Source organism: Myxocyprinus asiaticus, chromosome 2, assembly GCF_019703515.2.
Source record: "Myxocyprinus asiaticus isolate MX2 ecotype Aquarium Trade chromosome 2, UBuf_Myxa_2, whole genome shotgun sequence".
Classification (NCBI taxonomy): Eukaryota; Metazoa; Chordata; class Actinopteri; order Cypriniformes; family Catostomidae; genus Myxocyprinus; species Myxocyprinus asiaticus.
The window spans coordinates 55,470,028-55,485,074 of NC_059345.1; the positions used below are offsets into that span (position 1 = coordinate 55,470,028).

The following is a 15,047-nucleotide window of genomic DNA, read 5'->3' on the forward strand; positions in this document are numbered from 1 at the left end:
AAACTGTAAACACTGTGTCTCTGTGGTGCTATAAAATTCCTCTGTTTGTTTTGAGAGACCCACTTAGACCCTATCTGACTTTGGGATCTGTCTGACTGTTTGAACAACTGCACACGAGGGGCGTATTCAGAAAGATGTTTTGGAAAAAAAAAAATTTCATTAATTCTGTTTGGTGGTGCTAGTATCACAGTAATTACATCAGTTTCAATCGACAATGTGTTTTCATACATACTTGTACAACAAAAGAGTGAAGGCCATGACATTTCCCATCAGGTGTGCAGAGCTGGGCAAACACAACAGCATGGGTGGCTGTCTTCCCCAAGTTCCCCACCCAGAACTTTGCTGCTTCAATGTCTGGAGAGTTTAGCACAAACTCCTGCAGAAATTAGCCAATAATACTGTGCATACATTAGCAGTAGAAAAGTAATCCCTGATATAATTAAGCCTGAAATGTGCTGAGAGTTTGGCATCTTGACACACTTCTAAAATGTGTTTAGATTTCTGCAAGGTCAAGGGAACTGGGCATAGCATAGTGTATACTAGTGTGTTAAAAGTAATAATGAAGTACCTGAGTGCTGGGGTCATATCGGGCTGTTGTCCTCAGTGCTCTTGTGTTGCTGCCATGGCTCAGCTCTGTCAGTGCAAAGCATCCAAATGCCTAAACAGACAGAGACCATGTTAACATGCTATCAGTGGCTCATGTGGTTTGCCATGACTAATGTCTTCATGGGAACAAAGGCACTTGACTGGTTAACATCTGGCTATATATACATATACAATATACTGTAAGCAGCACCTTGGAACTTGGCCTGTTGTAGTTATATGGAAGCTGAATAATGAATGTAATCAATATATAGTGCACATTTACTTAGCACACATTTTGTGGCCCAGTTGTTTTATATTGTGTTTCATGCCATAAAGAAAAGACAGAGTTTACCATCATATCCTCAACATCCTTCACAATCATCAAGTGCCTCTGAGATCCTGTATTTGCCACAGTGGCTCCAAACATCTAAAAAAGGCAACAACAACAAAAAGATCTTTAGTAAATCTAAGGTTTTAAAGGGCTTTTGAAAAATAGGTTTTAAACCAATTAACCATGAAATAATAATGTGCAGCAATGATGATGCTGGGAAACAGTACAATTAATAAGATCACATGTGCATGGCAAATTCAAAGCGATTATCCACAACATTACAGCAAAAAAGGCAAATTATGGATAACTAGCAATTACTTCAATGTGATCTCCACTCATTCCAGTACAGATTCATTCCAGAGACAGTATAAAATGAGACGGGTAACTGTAATGCTAAATATGATGGCTCTATGAAAGGAAGTCCCGCCTTACAGTTAAAGAGCCAATCACCTTTTTGATAGAAACATCGCCTGTTCAGCCTGAAAAATATATCACTTTTTTATATTATTTTTATTGCATGACCTGAGCTAAGGAAGCACAATTTATGATACATTGTTGTCAGATTTTACTGCTGATTTGAAATATGTTTGTGACGAGGAGGGCGGCGTGGCCAGGCCATGAGGATGCACGCCCGGCGTTGAGTAGCCATTACTTGCTTTGATGAAGATAAACAACACTCGTATTCACATATTTTGAATGAATAAATTTTACACTTATAGAACTTTTCTGACACTATGCTCAAAGCGCTTTTACATAGATAACAGGGGACTCTCCACAATCACCAGTCACCAGTATATGTTAATAGGATTATTCATGTGTTTTATCTACTTATAATATTTGTATTGTACTACACTTATCAATTTAAGAGGTGAAACTCACGTTATGGATGATACAAGTTCAATGGAAGACTTTATTATTTTTATATGTTATTGTACAGCCTTAGGTGATAATGCAAGTGGACCGTAATACTACAATAGTATGCCTATGCAATGCACACAATAACACCGTAAACTAAAAACATAAAATGAGGATTCAATCATGATGGGGATAAAATATACTTTATTAAACATTCAAATAATATGCTTAAATATGCAATATAACAGTTACAAGAAGTCAATTTCAGAAGTCATAAATAGTAGTAAACATGTCAGTAACTTCCCCCAACAACGTAGATACATTGCGATCGGTTAACATCAGGGCTGCAACTAACGATTATTTTGATAATCGATTAATCTAACGATTATTCGACTATTCTGCGATTATTGCAACGATTAATCATTAGCTCTTAACCGACTATTCAGCTTGTGCCCTGACTTAAAAGGTTGTATTAAATGTGCTTATTAACAATAGAGGACAAAATCATATTGAATCACTGAATTAAAGGGGGAAAAAATACTTTTTATTAAGTTTAATTCAGTGAAAAATTAACTGCAAAAACCCCATTGTAATAAAGTGTTTTTGTCTTGTTTTCCATTTAAAATTGTCTAAAAATCCTTAAAACAATATATAAGATATTTAGACTTGCTTTAAGAGAATGTATCTTAAATATAAGTGTATTTTGTGTATAAATGTATTTTTTCACTTAGTTATACTTCTGTGAGTGCAGTAAAGACAAAATACACTTATATTCAAGATTCTCTAAAAGCAAGTCTAAATATCTTATATGCTGCTTCTCAAGTGAATGCATCTTTTTTTAAAGGATTTTTAGGTATTTTAAAATATTTGTATTTTTAATATTATATTCAACATTCTCAGATAACAATTTTTTCTTCTGCAGTATAGCTGCTAAAAGGAATTTTAACAATTTATATTGGAAAACAAGCCAAAACAAAAACAAATCAAAAACTTATTTTGTTGCAGTGTATAATGCGGTGAAGACTACCTCTCTCACCTTTCTGTTCACTTCAATCCATCTTTAACTCACACACACACACACACACACACACACACACACACACACACACACACACAAAAAACTCTATTATTAACATGTTTATGTGCATGCCTGCCCCCCCCCCACCCCCCAAAATTAGTTCACATTTACTAGTCTAGTCAAAAAAAGAGTTCATAATGTTGACAAATTATACAGATATATAATTTGTCAACATTAGGAACAGCATACTATATAGTAAATGTGAACTCATTTAAGCAAAGTCAAACTCATGGGTGGGGTCAATGAGCATCAGCAGGTTTGAATAAATCTGCATATTGCCAATTTTCTTCATGATAAGAAATACACAGTGACATATATTATGATTCAATAAGTCGCGAGCCATCACGTTATAATCTAGCTGCAGCAAGTGTGCACGCTCGAGGGATGAGCGTCCCGCGACAGAGTGTGCATCAGCCGGATGCAGTTTCAATCTCTCCCCCTTAGATCAGGACATTCGCGCAACTCATAGAAGAGGTGCTGACCGCACAGAGGAATGTCAGTTTTGGAGTTTGTAGTTATTTACATGATCTGCTTCCTTATTATTTGAACTTTAATAAAGCTATAAGGCATTAAATATAACTGCATTTAAGATGTAATGCTGGGGGGCCTGGGTAACTCAGTGGTAAAAGATGCTGGCTACCTCTGGGGTTCGCTTCGAATCCCAGGGCGTGCTGAGTGACTCCAGCCAGACTTCCTAAGCAGCCAAATTGGCCTGGTTGCTAGGGAGGGTAGAGTTACATGTGGTAACCTCCTCGTGGTCGCTATAATGTGGTTTGTTCTCGGTGGGGTGCGTGGTGAGTTGAGCATGGTTGCCGCGGTGGATGGCGTGAAGACTCCAAATGTGCTCAACAAGCCACGTGATGAGATGCTGGTTGATGGTCTCAGACCCAGAGGCGACTGGGATTCGTCCTCCGCCACCCGGATTGAGGCGAATCACTACGCGACCACGAGGACTTAAAAAGCTACAGAAGCCCTGAACCGCAAGGTGGAAATAAATCTTTTGAGAGAAAAAAAATAAAAAATTTGGGAAGAAAAAAAAAAATCTTTTTGAAGAGAGAAAAAAAAAATGTTGGAGGAAAATTAAAAATTTTGAAGAGAGAGAAAAAAAAATTTTTAGGAAGAGAGAAACAAATTTAAGACTTTTTTTTCCTGCCTTGCGGTTCAGGGCTTCCGTAAAAAGCACATTGGGAATTGGGCATTCCAAATTAGGGGGAAAAAAATCCCCCCCAAATAAATAAATAAATAAATAAAAATAAAATGTTGTAATGCTGGGGTGTTTCCTTTAAAGATGCTCAACTTCTCGTTTGCTTATTCCACAACGAGAATGCTTCTGTATTTACTTATTTTGTATAATTCCCTCATACTCTGCGATCTACAACACCTGAAGCTCTTAGGAAAGTTGAGTGGGTCTGGACTGTGAGCTTTGTTTTCTTTCTCTCCTCAGTCAGGCGCAAACTGCAGTGCTGCTCTCACCCGTTATCATTAGAGTTTAATGTGATCTCATGCTACGATAAATGACATCAAACGACTATTCGACAACGAACATTTTTGTTGACAGTTTTTTGTTGTCGATAACGTCGACTAATCATTTCAGCCCTAGTTAACACACGAGTACTGTTTGATTCATACAAGCATGATAAGCAATATAAGCTTCAACAACCCTACCAAAAATCATATCCAAGCATTATAGCAGGTAAACAACTACGAAAACGAAAAACAGATAAAAATCCATCCAGGTTGCTGTCCTGAACAGTGTGAGGGTGACTGACTGAACTGTAGTTTCTTTCTTCTTTATAACGGCTACTCGCAAACTAAAACAGTGCATTGCCGCCATCTACTGTTTACATGGGAACGAGACGGAATTTTCAAGGCACAGTTAACTTAATTCATGTAAACTTCTGACCCACTGGAATTGTGATATAGTCAATTAAAAGTGAAACAATCTGTCTGTAAACAATTGTTGGAAAAAATACTCATGTCATGCACAAAGTAGATGTCCTAAACGACTTGCCAAAACTATAGTTTGCTAATATTAAATCTGTGGTTAAAAAATGAGTTTTAATGACTTCTGACCTCGACTGTGTGTGTATATATTATATAAATAAATATAAATATTCAACATAACAAAGAGACAGCTGGCGCTTCTATCCTATGTTCACTGACATGACGTAATGACGCAAGGATGTCATAAACCAGCGATTTTGCACCAATTCGGACCCAACAGCTAAAATTACAAATAATTTTTATAGGCTTATCTTAGTGAATCGGGGTAAGGTAAGAACATGGTTTTGAACACTGGTTGTTTATGTACTCAATCAATAATGGCAATTTGTTAATTCTTAACCAAAAAATCTTACATAGTGCAGCTTATATATATATATATATATATATATATATATATATATATATATATATATATATATATATATATATATATGTGTGTGTGCGTGTGTGTGTGTGTGTGTGTGTGTGTGTGTGAAATGTTAGAATAATAGTAGAGAGAACGATTTATTTCAGCTTTCACATTCCCAGTGGTTTAGAAGTTTACATACACTTTGTTAGTATTTGGTAGCATTGCCTTTAAATTATTTAACTTGGGTCAAACATTTTGGGTAGCCTTCCACAAGCTTCTCACAATAAGTTGCTGGAATTTTGGTCCATTCCTCCAGACAGAACTGGTGTAACTGAGTCAGGTTTGTAGGCCTCCTTGCTCGCACATGCTTTTGCAGTTCTGCCCACAAATTTTCTATGGGACTGAGGTCAGTGCTTTGTGATGGCCACTCCAATACCTTGACTTTGTTGTCCTTAAGCCATTTTGCCACAACTTTGGAGGTATGCTTGGGGTCATTGTCCATTTGGAAGACACATTTGCGACCGAGCTTTAACTTCCTGGCTGATGTCTAGAGATGTTGCTTCAACATATCCACATAATTTTCCTTCCTCATGATGCTATCTATTTTGTGAAGTGCATCAGTCCCTCCTGCAGCAAAGCACCCCCACAAAATGATGCTGCCACCCCCATGCTTCACGGTTGGGATGGTGTTGTTCGGCTTGCAAGCCTCACCCTTTTTCCTCCAAACATAATGATGGTTATTATGGACAAACAGTTCAAATTCTGTTTCATTAGACCAGAGGACATTTCTCCAAAAAGTAAGATCTTTGTCCCCATGTGCACTTGCAAACTGTAGTCTGGCTTTTTTATGGCGGTTTTGGAGCAGTGGCTTCCTCCTTGCTGAGCAGTCTTCCAAGTTATGTTGATATAGGACTTGTTTAACTGTGGATATAGATACTTGTTGACCTGTTTCCTCCAGCATCTTCACAAGGTCCTTTGCTGTTGTTCTGGGATTGATTTGCACTTTTCGCACCAAACTATATTCATCTCTAGGAGACAGAATGCGTCTCCTTCCTAAATAGTATGATGGCTGCGTGGTCCCACGGTGCTTATACTTGCGTACTATTGTTTGTACAGATGAATGTGGTACCTTCAGGCATTTGGAAATTGCTTCCAAGGAAGAACCAGACTTGTGGAGGTTCACAATTGTTTTCTGAGGTCTTGGCTGATTTCTTTTGATTTTCCCATGATGTCAAGCAAAGAGGCACTGAGTTTGAAGGTAGGCCTTAAAATACATCCACAGGTACACCTCCAATTCAGTACACCTCCTGTCAGAAGCTAACTGTCTAAAGGCTTGACATAATTTTCTGAAATTTTCCAAGGCATAGTTAACTTAGTGTATGTAAATTTATGACCCACTGGAATTGTGATATAGTCAATTAAAAGTGAAACAATCTGTCTGTAAACAACTGTTGGAAAAATTACTCATGTCATGCACAAAGTAGATGTCCTAAACGACCTGCCAAAACTATAGTTTGCTAATATAATATCTGTGGTTAAAAAATGAGTTTTAATGACTTCTGACCTCAACTGTGTATGTGTGTGTGTGATATATATATATATATATATATATATATATATATATATATATATATATATATATATATATATATTTTAACGATTACTCAATTCAATATGTTGGAATTAGGGGTGGCACTTTACAATAAGGTTCTATTTGTTAACATGAATTAATGTACAATACTTTTACAGCATTTAATAATCTTGTTTAATGTTAATTTCAACATATAGTAATACATTTTTAAAATCAAAAGCTGTATGTTTACATTAGTTAATGCATTATGAACTATTGTATTTTTATTAACTAACATTAACAAAAAAAATTTAAATGCTTTAAAAACATATTTTGTTCATTGTTAGTTCATGGTACCTAATGCATTAACTTATTTTAACGAATAGAACCTTCCTGTAACGTGTTACCAAATTTTGTTATGAAACTGAAATGCGTAAATCTTAAAACTATTTTTTTGAGTGTAATGTCATGGGTTCAATTCCCAGGCAACACATAAACTGCTTGAATGCACTGCAAGTTGCTTTGGATAAAAGCATCAGCCAAATCCAAAATAACTTGCAAGCAGAACCTGAAGAGTGTAGCTGAACTGTAAGCTATTAGAAAACACCACTAAAAGCTGTTCTGTGGAGGGTAGTGTGTTTAGCTCAATGGTTAGCAGCCACATTTCAAAATTCAAGTCTTGGTGTGAGGGGGGTCCTTTGGTGAAATTAACTCACCCCTTTGTTGAGGGAGTACTTAGCTCCCAAAGACCAGTCATACATTCCCAGGCAGTCGTTAAGAATGGTAATTTTCCAGGGGTTCTGCATGATGTCATCATGTGTTAAAAAGTTGTACTTAAATAACTGTTTACAGCGACGGAAGGTGAGCTCTCGCATCTGCTCCAGCGGGATATCCTCACCAGGCAGCCGTGCAAAGAGTGGGTCATTCTCCAAAGTTCTGAACATGTGTTGCTACTCAGAGAAAGAAAGAGAAATCAACATCAATGTGTGCTCCTTAGTGGTCAAAGAGGAATCCGCTTAAACTTAGCTCAATCTAAACATCTGTCATTTTAATAGTCTAATTTTTGGGGTAAATGTACTTATTAATCCACACATTTGTCATTACGCTGATGCTAAACTTACAATAAGATGTAAAGGAAATCAAAAGTTGAGCAACACAATCTTACCTTAAATGCAATGATTTCATCACCCTCCAGAAACCGCATCATATCCTTCCAGCTGAAGGATGCTTTTTTCCTGTAGATGTCCAATGGACCATTTGGAAGGTCTGGAATGCCCTCATCCATTTTCTCACCCAGGACGTATTTAGCATCTGTGATGGCCGGCACACTCATGTCCTGTGGCTAAGGCACTTAGAAGAGAACATAACCAAATTATTGTTTATTATAGATCATTATTACAGTACATTGTATAGCTGTGTGGAAGAACTGGGTTGTCATTAACAAACTTCTGAAAAGATCCAGTTGGTTCAGAAGAATATCTTAGCTCTGTAGGTCCATAAAATGCAAGTGAATGGTGACCAGAACTTTGAGGCTCCAAAAACACATAAAGGCAGCATAAAAGTAATCCATCGACTCCAGTGGTTTAATCCACGTCTTCTGAAAACAGACCAAAATTAAACTCCTTTTCACAATAAATCTTGACAGCAGTCTCCTTGGTGATCATGATTTCAAGCTCGATTACTCTTCCTAATGCTTGAGGCATGCACAGAGCGCTAGAGGGTACTAGGAAGTGTAATCGAGCTTGAAATCATGATCACCAAGGAGACTGCTGATGTCAAGATTTATTGTGAAAAAGTTTAATTTTGGTCTGTTCTCGCCCAAAACCGATTGTATGCTCCTAGGGTGATATTTTCATCAACATTAGCATAAATAAACCTTTGATAAAAGCGAAGTTAATTTCACAAACTTTCTTTTTCACTGGCAAGAATCAAAGGTGTGTGATCCAGTTATCAGTTCAACAGTGTCATTTCAGCTGCCAACTCAATACAAAGTTCAATGTCAGTTACAAAACTCATGTTCACCAAACTGATCAAATACAACACAAACGAGGCTTTGTGGATATTTAAATTGCTCGCAACTGGCTTATGCCTAGCATATATGAAACACTAAAATAGACAGAGTGGAATATTTCTTGCACAGAAAATTATAGAGTGTATCAAAACAAACATGAGCACAACGGACGACCAAACAAATTATTAGCCTGGTATTTAGGCAATCTAGCTAATGTCAATATCATTTAATAAACAGCAACAGTGAATAAAATGTTTTTGCTTGTGCAAAGCGATTACATGTAAATCATTAGTTTGGATAGTGGTAAACTGTCATTTGTGTCTTACCTTGTCTGGTAACCTCAAGCGCTTCTGTACTCAGGTCAATGCTGCCCCTTCAGAGGAGGAAGCACTCAGGTGACCACATGTGACCAATCAGAGAAGCTCTGCACTTTAAAGGCGCAGTGCACCATATTTACAACTAACTTTTACAACTAAGCCATCGCACATATCAGAGCCCTTCTACTAGCGAGCATAACGGCTTAGGATACAATAGCATAACGCGGCGGTCACATAGACATTCTATGGGCGGTACACTGGCGTGTATACAAGAGGCATTTTTTTTTTAAGGGATGTCTATGGAAGAGACGCTTCAGTGTGCTGAATAAACTGCTTTTGTGAGGAAACAGCTCATAACTTAATGAATTGACCACCTGTTCGCCAATATTCAACATGTTTTACACTAAACAATAATTTTGGAATGAACTATGTGTGGAGTTTACTACGATAAAATTGCTGTTTTATAAGATAATTCACGGACAATTTTGCGACAGGTAGGTGTCAGTTTACGGTTCTCCCCATTCGCTTGTATGGTATACGCAAACGATGACTTACTGTCGTAACACGCTAGATGACCGTTTCGTTCTCTCCAATGATAGAGCCATGGAGGTTGTCACTTAAAAAATCAAAAGAATCTCTGCACGTGTCCCTCGGAAAGCCATAAGGGTGTACCAGAAGGGTGTGATTGATAAATTGTGTGTGTGTGTGTGTGTGTAAACCAATAAAAAATGTTGTCAGATATGAGTGTATACATATTATAATATATATATATATATATATATATATATATATATATATATATATATATATATATATATATATATATATATATATAAAATAATATAAATAACATAATTAAAAAATACCATTATAATATTATGATTCTAAATTATTCTGAAATGTCTTTTCTCCCCCGAAACATTCTGGTACACACACAGGGCTCTTTTTTAAACCTGTAAACATGACTTAGTACGGCAGGGGGCGGTGTCATACAAAAAAAAAACAAAAAAAAAAAAAAAACAAAAAACACAAGTGAATATGCTTATGCACCGCTTTTACTGTTTCTTCCAGCACGGTAACATTTATTTTACCATGACATGACCACTGACAACACTAACAAGGGGCCTCTGCAAACAAATTCACCTTCATCTCATGTATAAAGGGAAGACAGATATGACAAAACATCATCTTACAGTAAATCTAAAGGCACTCAGTCTGGAATCTGGATAATTGATTATTTTAAGTAGCACATAGGGAGGGTTTAATTTTATACTGAATGAGGAAAATGGACAACATTTGTTTGAAAATGTGTTAGAGAGCTCACTTTATATGCTTTTAAGACACAGCACATGCATCCTGTTTGGATGAGTTCTCTGCAGTCAGGTTAAAGCTCAAGCTGGGGGCTTCACTTCCATTGTAAGTATCTCACTGTAACCTCTATTTTTGCTTCTACTAGAAAAGGAGGGGCAAGTCAAATGTAATTTTGTGGTAATCAATTTTATGCCACATATGCTGTTGATTGAGCTTAACTTGTATTGATCCCAGAATATTCCTTTAATTAGGAAGGAAGGAAATGACCTCAATCAGGGGCATAGATTCCATAGGTAATTATTCATGAATAATTCATATTCACCATGAAGGTGAACTACATACCTTATTGAGGATGTAATGAAATTAGAAGGTGGTAAAGAACAACAAAAAGGATAACAAAATGCTAATAAAATTATGCTCTTAGCAGACACTTTCTTACCAACAATAACAAAAGTGAACATATTACATTATTAGCTATTATCAATACAGATAGCAAAGAATACAAGCAATTCTATAGGCTAACCATAGGCTTTAAAAGCGAATGAGAACACTAAGAAAACAGATAAAGACTCCCATAACATAATCCCATATTTTTAGAACATATTCCTAACTCTGGTTTCAAACACAGACCATGATTGGAGCTTCATATCTCTAATGACACCACTCTTTCTCACGCCCTCTTATCGTTTCTCTTCCGTTGGGCTCACTCGATCCCTCTCTTCCTCTCAGTTTTGTTCCATGGGGAGTAATGGAAATTACAGTGGATAATTTTGTGACCCACTTGTTGCCCCTCTCGGGCCAAAAATGCTAAACTCACAAACACTAAACAAAAACTAACAGGAATTCAGCATGCATGGGTAAGCAATAACTCTGTCAAATATGCATATTATGTGGGCTAATGTGTCACTTCAAGATATCCTTATACAACAACACTGCTGAACCAAATCCTGTAGTAGCCTATTGTTTATAATTTTGTAAATGGTCAAGCAGACAGACAAAAGGACGCAAACGCTATTAAAATATCCCTTTTATTGACAATTTACTGAATGATTTAGCATTTTTTTTTTTAAGTAAAAAAATTGGCCAAGTAAAAAAAAAAAAAAATGTCAGACAGCGTAAGATTTTTCAGTTCAGACAATCTCTTACGCTCTCATTAGATGATGGAAGAGGTTGGTCTACATACTGTACAAAGCAAAGCGGGGTGAACTAATGCTATCGGTTTGTTAATGTAATATTTCCTCCTCTCTCTCAATGATTGCACATGTCAAGTTAAAGGAATAGTTCACCCAAAAATTTAAATTCTCTTATCATTTAATCACCCTTTCTTTCTTCTGCAGAACACAAATTAAGAATATCTCAGCTCTGTAGGTCCATACAATGCAAGTGAATGGTGACCAGAACTTTCAAGCTCCAAAAAAACACATGCAGGCAGCATAAAAGTAATACATACGACTCCAGTGGTTTAATCCATGTCTTCTGAAGAGATCCAATAGGGTTTGGGTGAGAACAGACCAAAATTTAACAGCTGATATCAAGATTTATTATGAAAAATTAATTACATTTTTGTCTGTTCTCACCAAAAAATTATTGGTTTGCTTCTGAAGACATGGATTAAACCCTGGAGTTGTATGAATAACTTTTATGCTGCCTTTATGTGCTTTTTGGAGCTTAGTCACCATCCACTTGCATTGTATGGACCTACAGAGCTGAGATATTCTTCGATAAATCTTAATTTGTGTTCAGCAGAAGAAAGAAAGTCATACATATCTGGGATGGCATGAGGGTGAGTAAATGATGAGAGAATTTTCATTTTGGGGTGAACTATCACTTTAATGGATCTTGAAACAGGGAAATGCTTCGTGATATTAGCTGCTGGTGTAAATCTCACCATTTTTATCAGTATGCGAACAATGCAAAATATGTTGCTCGGTTTGAAACTCCAAAAATTCTTCATGTGATGTGTATTACAAAACCTCCAAGCGACCAAAAAATGGATCATTTCCCCCTTCCAAAGACTGCAGCGCTTTGTGTTCATTTCGTGAGCCCATACGTACAGGGTGTGTCCGCCCTGTCAATCAAGACTTGCTCAATCCCGTAAACTCCGCCCTTTCTCTTTCGGCTTCCGCAAGCAGCTTTTGACTGTCAACTCACCGCTGAGAGCAACTTTACTCTATTGCTGGATTTACCATCACTTTTGGAGTACAAAAACTTACTTCCGCGCTGTAGACCATCACTTGGATGAAATTATGTTTTAACCAGTGTGCTTGTCGTTATAAAGAGTAAGTTTTGGGTCATATTAAGTGTTTGATGGCTGCTGGGGATGGAGCCCAGCTGCCGGCGACCGTAGCGGCCAGCAGGAGCGTTGAGAAAGCGCTCGAGGAGGCTGCGTCCAGCGGCGCGCTCATCCTCTCCAACCGGAAACTAAAGGAGTTCCCCAGCACCGCCAGGAACTATGACCTGTCCGACATCACACACGCAGGTAAGGGGACTTCAATAAAGCGGCCAGTGGATCAGTGAAGGGGGAAGGGAGTGTGTATCAGTACATTTAATGTCCTTTGTTTGAGTGTCTTCACCTGCACCCCATCGACATCATCACGCCCGACCCAGAAAAAGCGGATCTTTCAATTTCCTTATCGTTGTAGGAAGGGGATCACATCATAAGTTCAATTCAGCCCTCTCTATAGTTTCTAAAGAACTGCATCACTGAACATGCACGAGCGTTAGGGACTATGCTGTCTTTTCAAAGTCAGATTGTTTACTTTTTTAGGCTGTTTGACTGAAGTTTGCGTTATAAATGGAAGACATCTGCGCCTGTGCTTCTCTTCTTCCTGTTGTCGAAGTGAAAACTAAACTCGAGCTGAGCCATCTTACCACAGCAAGAGACACTGTAAAACTTCACATTCTGTATCTCAGTGCAATTAAATCGAGCGTGACTTCTGATATAAAACGTTATTGTTGGAGTCAGCTCATGGATGATGTGCTAATTCATGCTGAGGAGATCCATCTTGCCAACAACACTAATATGACCATCTGCTCCTCTCTCATACAAAGTGGGTTTAAAGCAGTTTGTCCCCCCACGCACATGGCGTGTTTAAAGAAGTCTGGTGGATTTTACCATGCAGTTTGGGTAGGAGCCATCCAGCCCATATCTGCATGTGGCATTTCATGCCATTTAGACTCATTTCAGTTCCTGTACTGCTATATGTGATGCCACTGTTGGTTTTTGTGATGCCGCTGTTGAGTTAATGCAATGGCATTACCTCAAATGCATGAGTGAAAAAGCAGGCCTGTAGCCACCAAAGATGAGGGACATGTCCCTCCCAACATTCAGATTAATGATTGATGGGTTTTTCAATAGCTGCTTTTTAAACTTGTATGTTTAGTCCCCCCAGTTTTGAATATTTGGTGACATCCCTAGTAATAATGAAGATTCTGAATAATCTTGGCTTATGTTGATGCCAACCATGTAATATGTGCCAGACACTTGACTACGTTCATGTCAGATTCCCTTGCACCTGTGAATTGTTCAGTATGTCAAGCATGGTATGCTCTGTTTCAGGGGCGTAGATTCCAAGGAGGATTGACCGCGCGCCTGCTGTATTTTCTTGACTCGTGCACGCGGTCCTCGGATGTGCATGTCGCTGACGCATGCGCCTACTATTGACCGCACTAAAAAGAGTACCACAAAGAAGTTGAAGTGGGCATGCGTCAAATGCGTTCGTATTTGCTTGCGGTTGGAAGAGTATACTCGCAAAGGCAACATGGTCGACCAGACGCGAGCCGATTCGGAACGCGCAAAAACGAAGAATACCTGGGCCTTTAGTGAAAAGGTTAGAGGCTCCCTATATCTTTGCTGGCGGTTTGGAGCTCCCAATCCTTTTTGGAGCTCTGCCTGAAGCTACATGATCAGCCACAACATTAAAACTACCTGCCTAATATTGTGTAGGTCCCCCTTATGCCACCAAAACAGCGCCAAACCGCATCTCAATAGCATTGTGAGATGATATTCTTCTCACCACAATTGTACAGAGCAGTTATCTGAGTTACCGTAGACTTTATCAGTTGGAACCAGTCTGGCCATTCTCTGTTGACCTCTCTCATCAACAAGGCATTTCCATCCGCAGAACTGCTGCTCACTGGATGTTTTTTTGTTTTTGGCACCATTCTGAGTAAATTCTAGAGACTGTTGTGTGTGAAAATCCCAGGAGATCAGCAGTTTCAGAAATACTCAAACCAGCCACCTGGCACCAACAATCATGCCACGGTCCAAATCACTGAGATCAAATTTTTCCCCCCATTCTGATGGTTGATGTGAACATTAACTGAAGCTCCTGACCCGCATCTGCAAGATTTTATGCACTGCACTGCTGCCACACGATTGGCTGATTAGACAATCGCATGGATGATTGTTGGTGCCAGACAGGCTGGTTTGAATATTTCTGTACCTGCTGATCTCCTGGGATTTTCACGCACAACAGTCTCTAGAATCAAAGATCTATGATCAAAGATCATATTTCAGATCAGCGGTACAATCTGACAACAATGGTATCATAGATTTAGCTTCTTCAGCTCAGATCACGCTATAAAACGCTATTTGTCAGGCCGGTCCAGCTAATGCGAATGCGCATTCTCGAGC

At 38.2% G+C, this 15,047-nt stretch overlaps 2 protein-coding genes across 4 annotated transcripts in view; one reads left to right on the forward strand and one right to left on the reverse strand.

The window, feature by feature from the left end:
* LOC127411722 (peroxisomal acyl-coenzyme A oxidase 3-like) overlaps positions 1-9,186 on the reverse strand; it is a 31,377-nt gene extending 22,191 nt beyond the window's left edge. The window contains exons 1-6 of the mRNA XM_051647429.1: positions 9,110-9,186; positions 7,938-8,122; positions 7,489-7,722; positions 938-1,012; positions 569-658; positions 233-376 (exon numbers count right to left, since the gene is read on the reverse strand). Of these exons, the coding sequence (XP_051503389.1) occupies positions 233-376; positions 569-658; positions 938-1,012; positions 7,489-7,722; positions 7,938-8,105 (711 nt within the window). The 5' untranslated portion in view covers positions 8,106-8,122; positions 9,110-9,186. The remainder of the gene's footprint in view (positions 1-232; positions 377-568; positions 659-937; positions 1,013-7,488; positions 7,723-7,937; positions 8,123-9,109) is intronic.
* Positions 9,187-12,522: 3,336 nt separating this feature from the next.
* The window catches only part of LOC127454604 (leucine-rich repeat and calponin homology domain-containing protein 4-like), a 65,638-nt gene continuing 63,113 nt past the window's right edge, over positions 12,523-15,047 (forward strand). For all 3 annotated transcript variants that reach the window (XM_051721927.1, XM_051721931.1, XM_051721918.1), the window contains exon 1: positions 12,523-12,890. In XM_051721927.1, the coding sequence (XP_051577887.1) occupies positions 12,719-12,890 (172 nt within the window). In that variant the 5' untranslated portion in view covers positions 12,523-12,718. The remainder of the gene's footprint in view (positions 12,891-15,047) is intronic.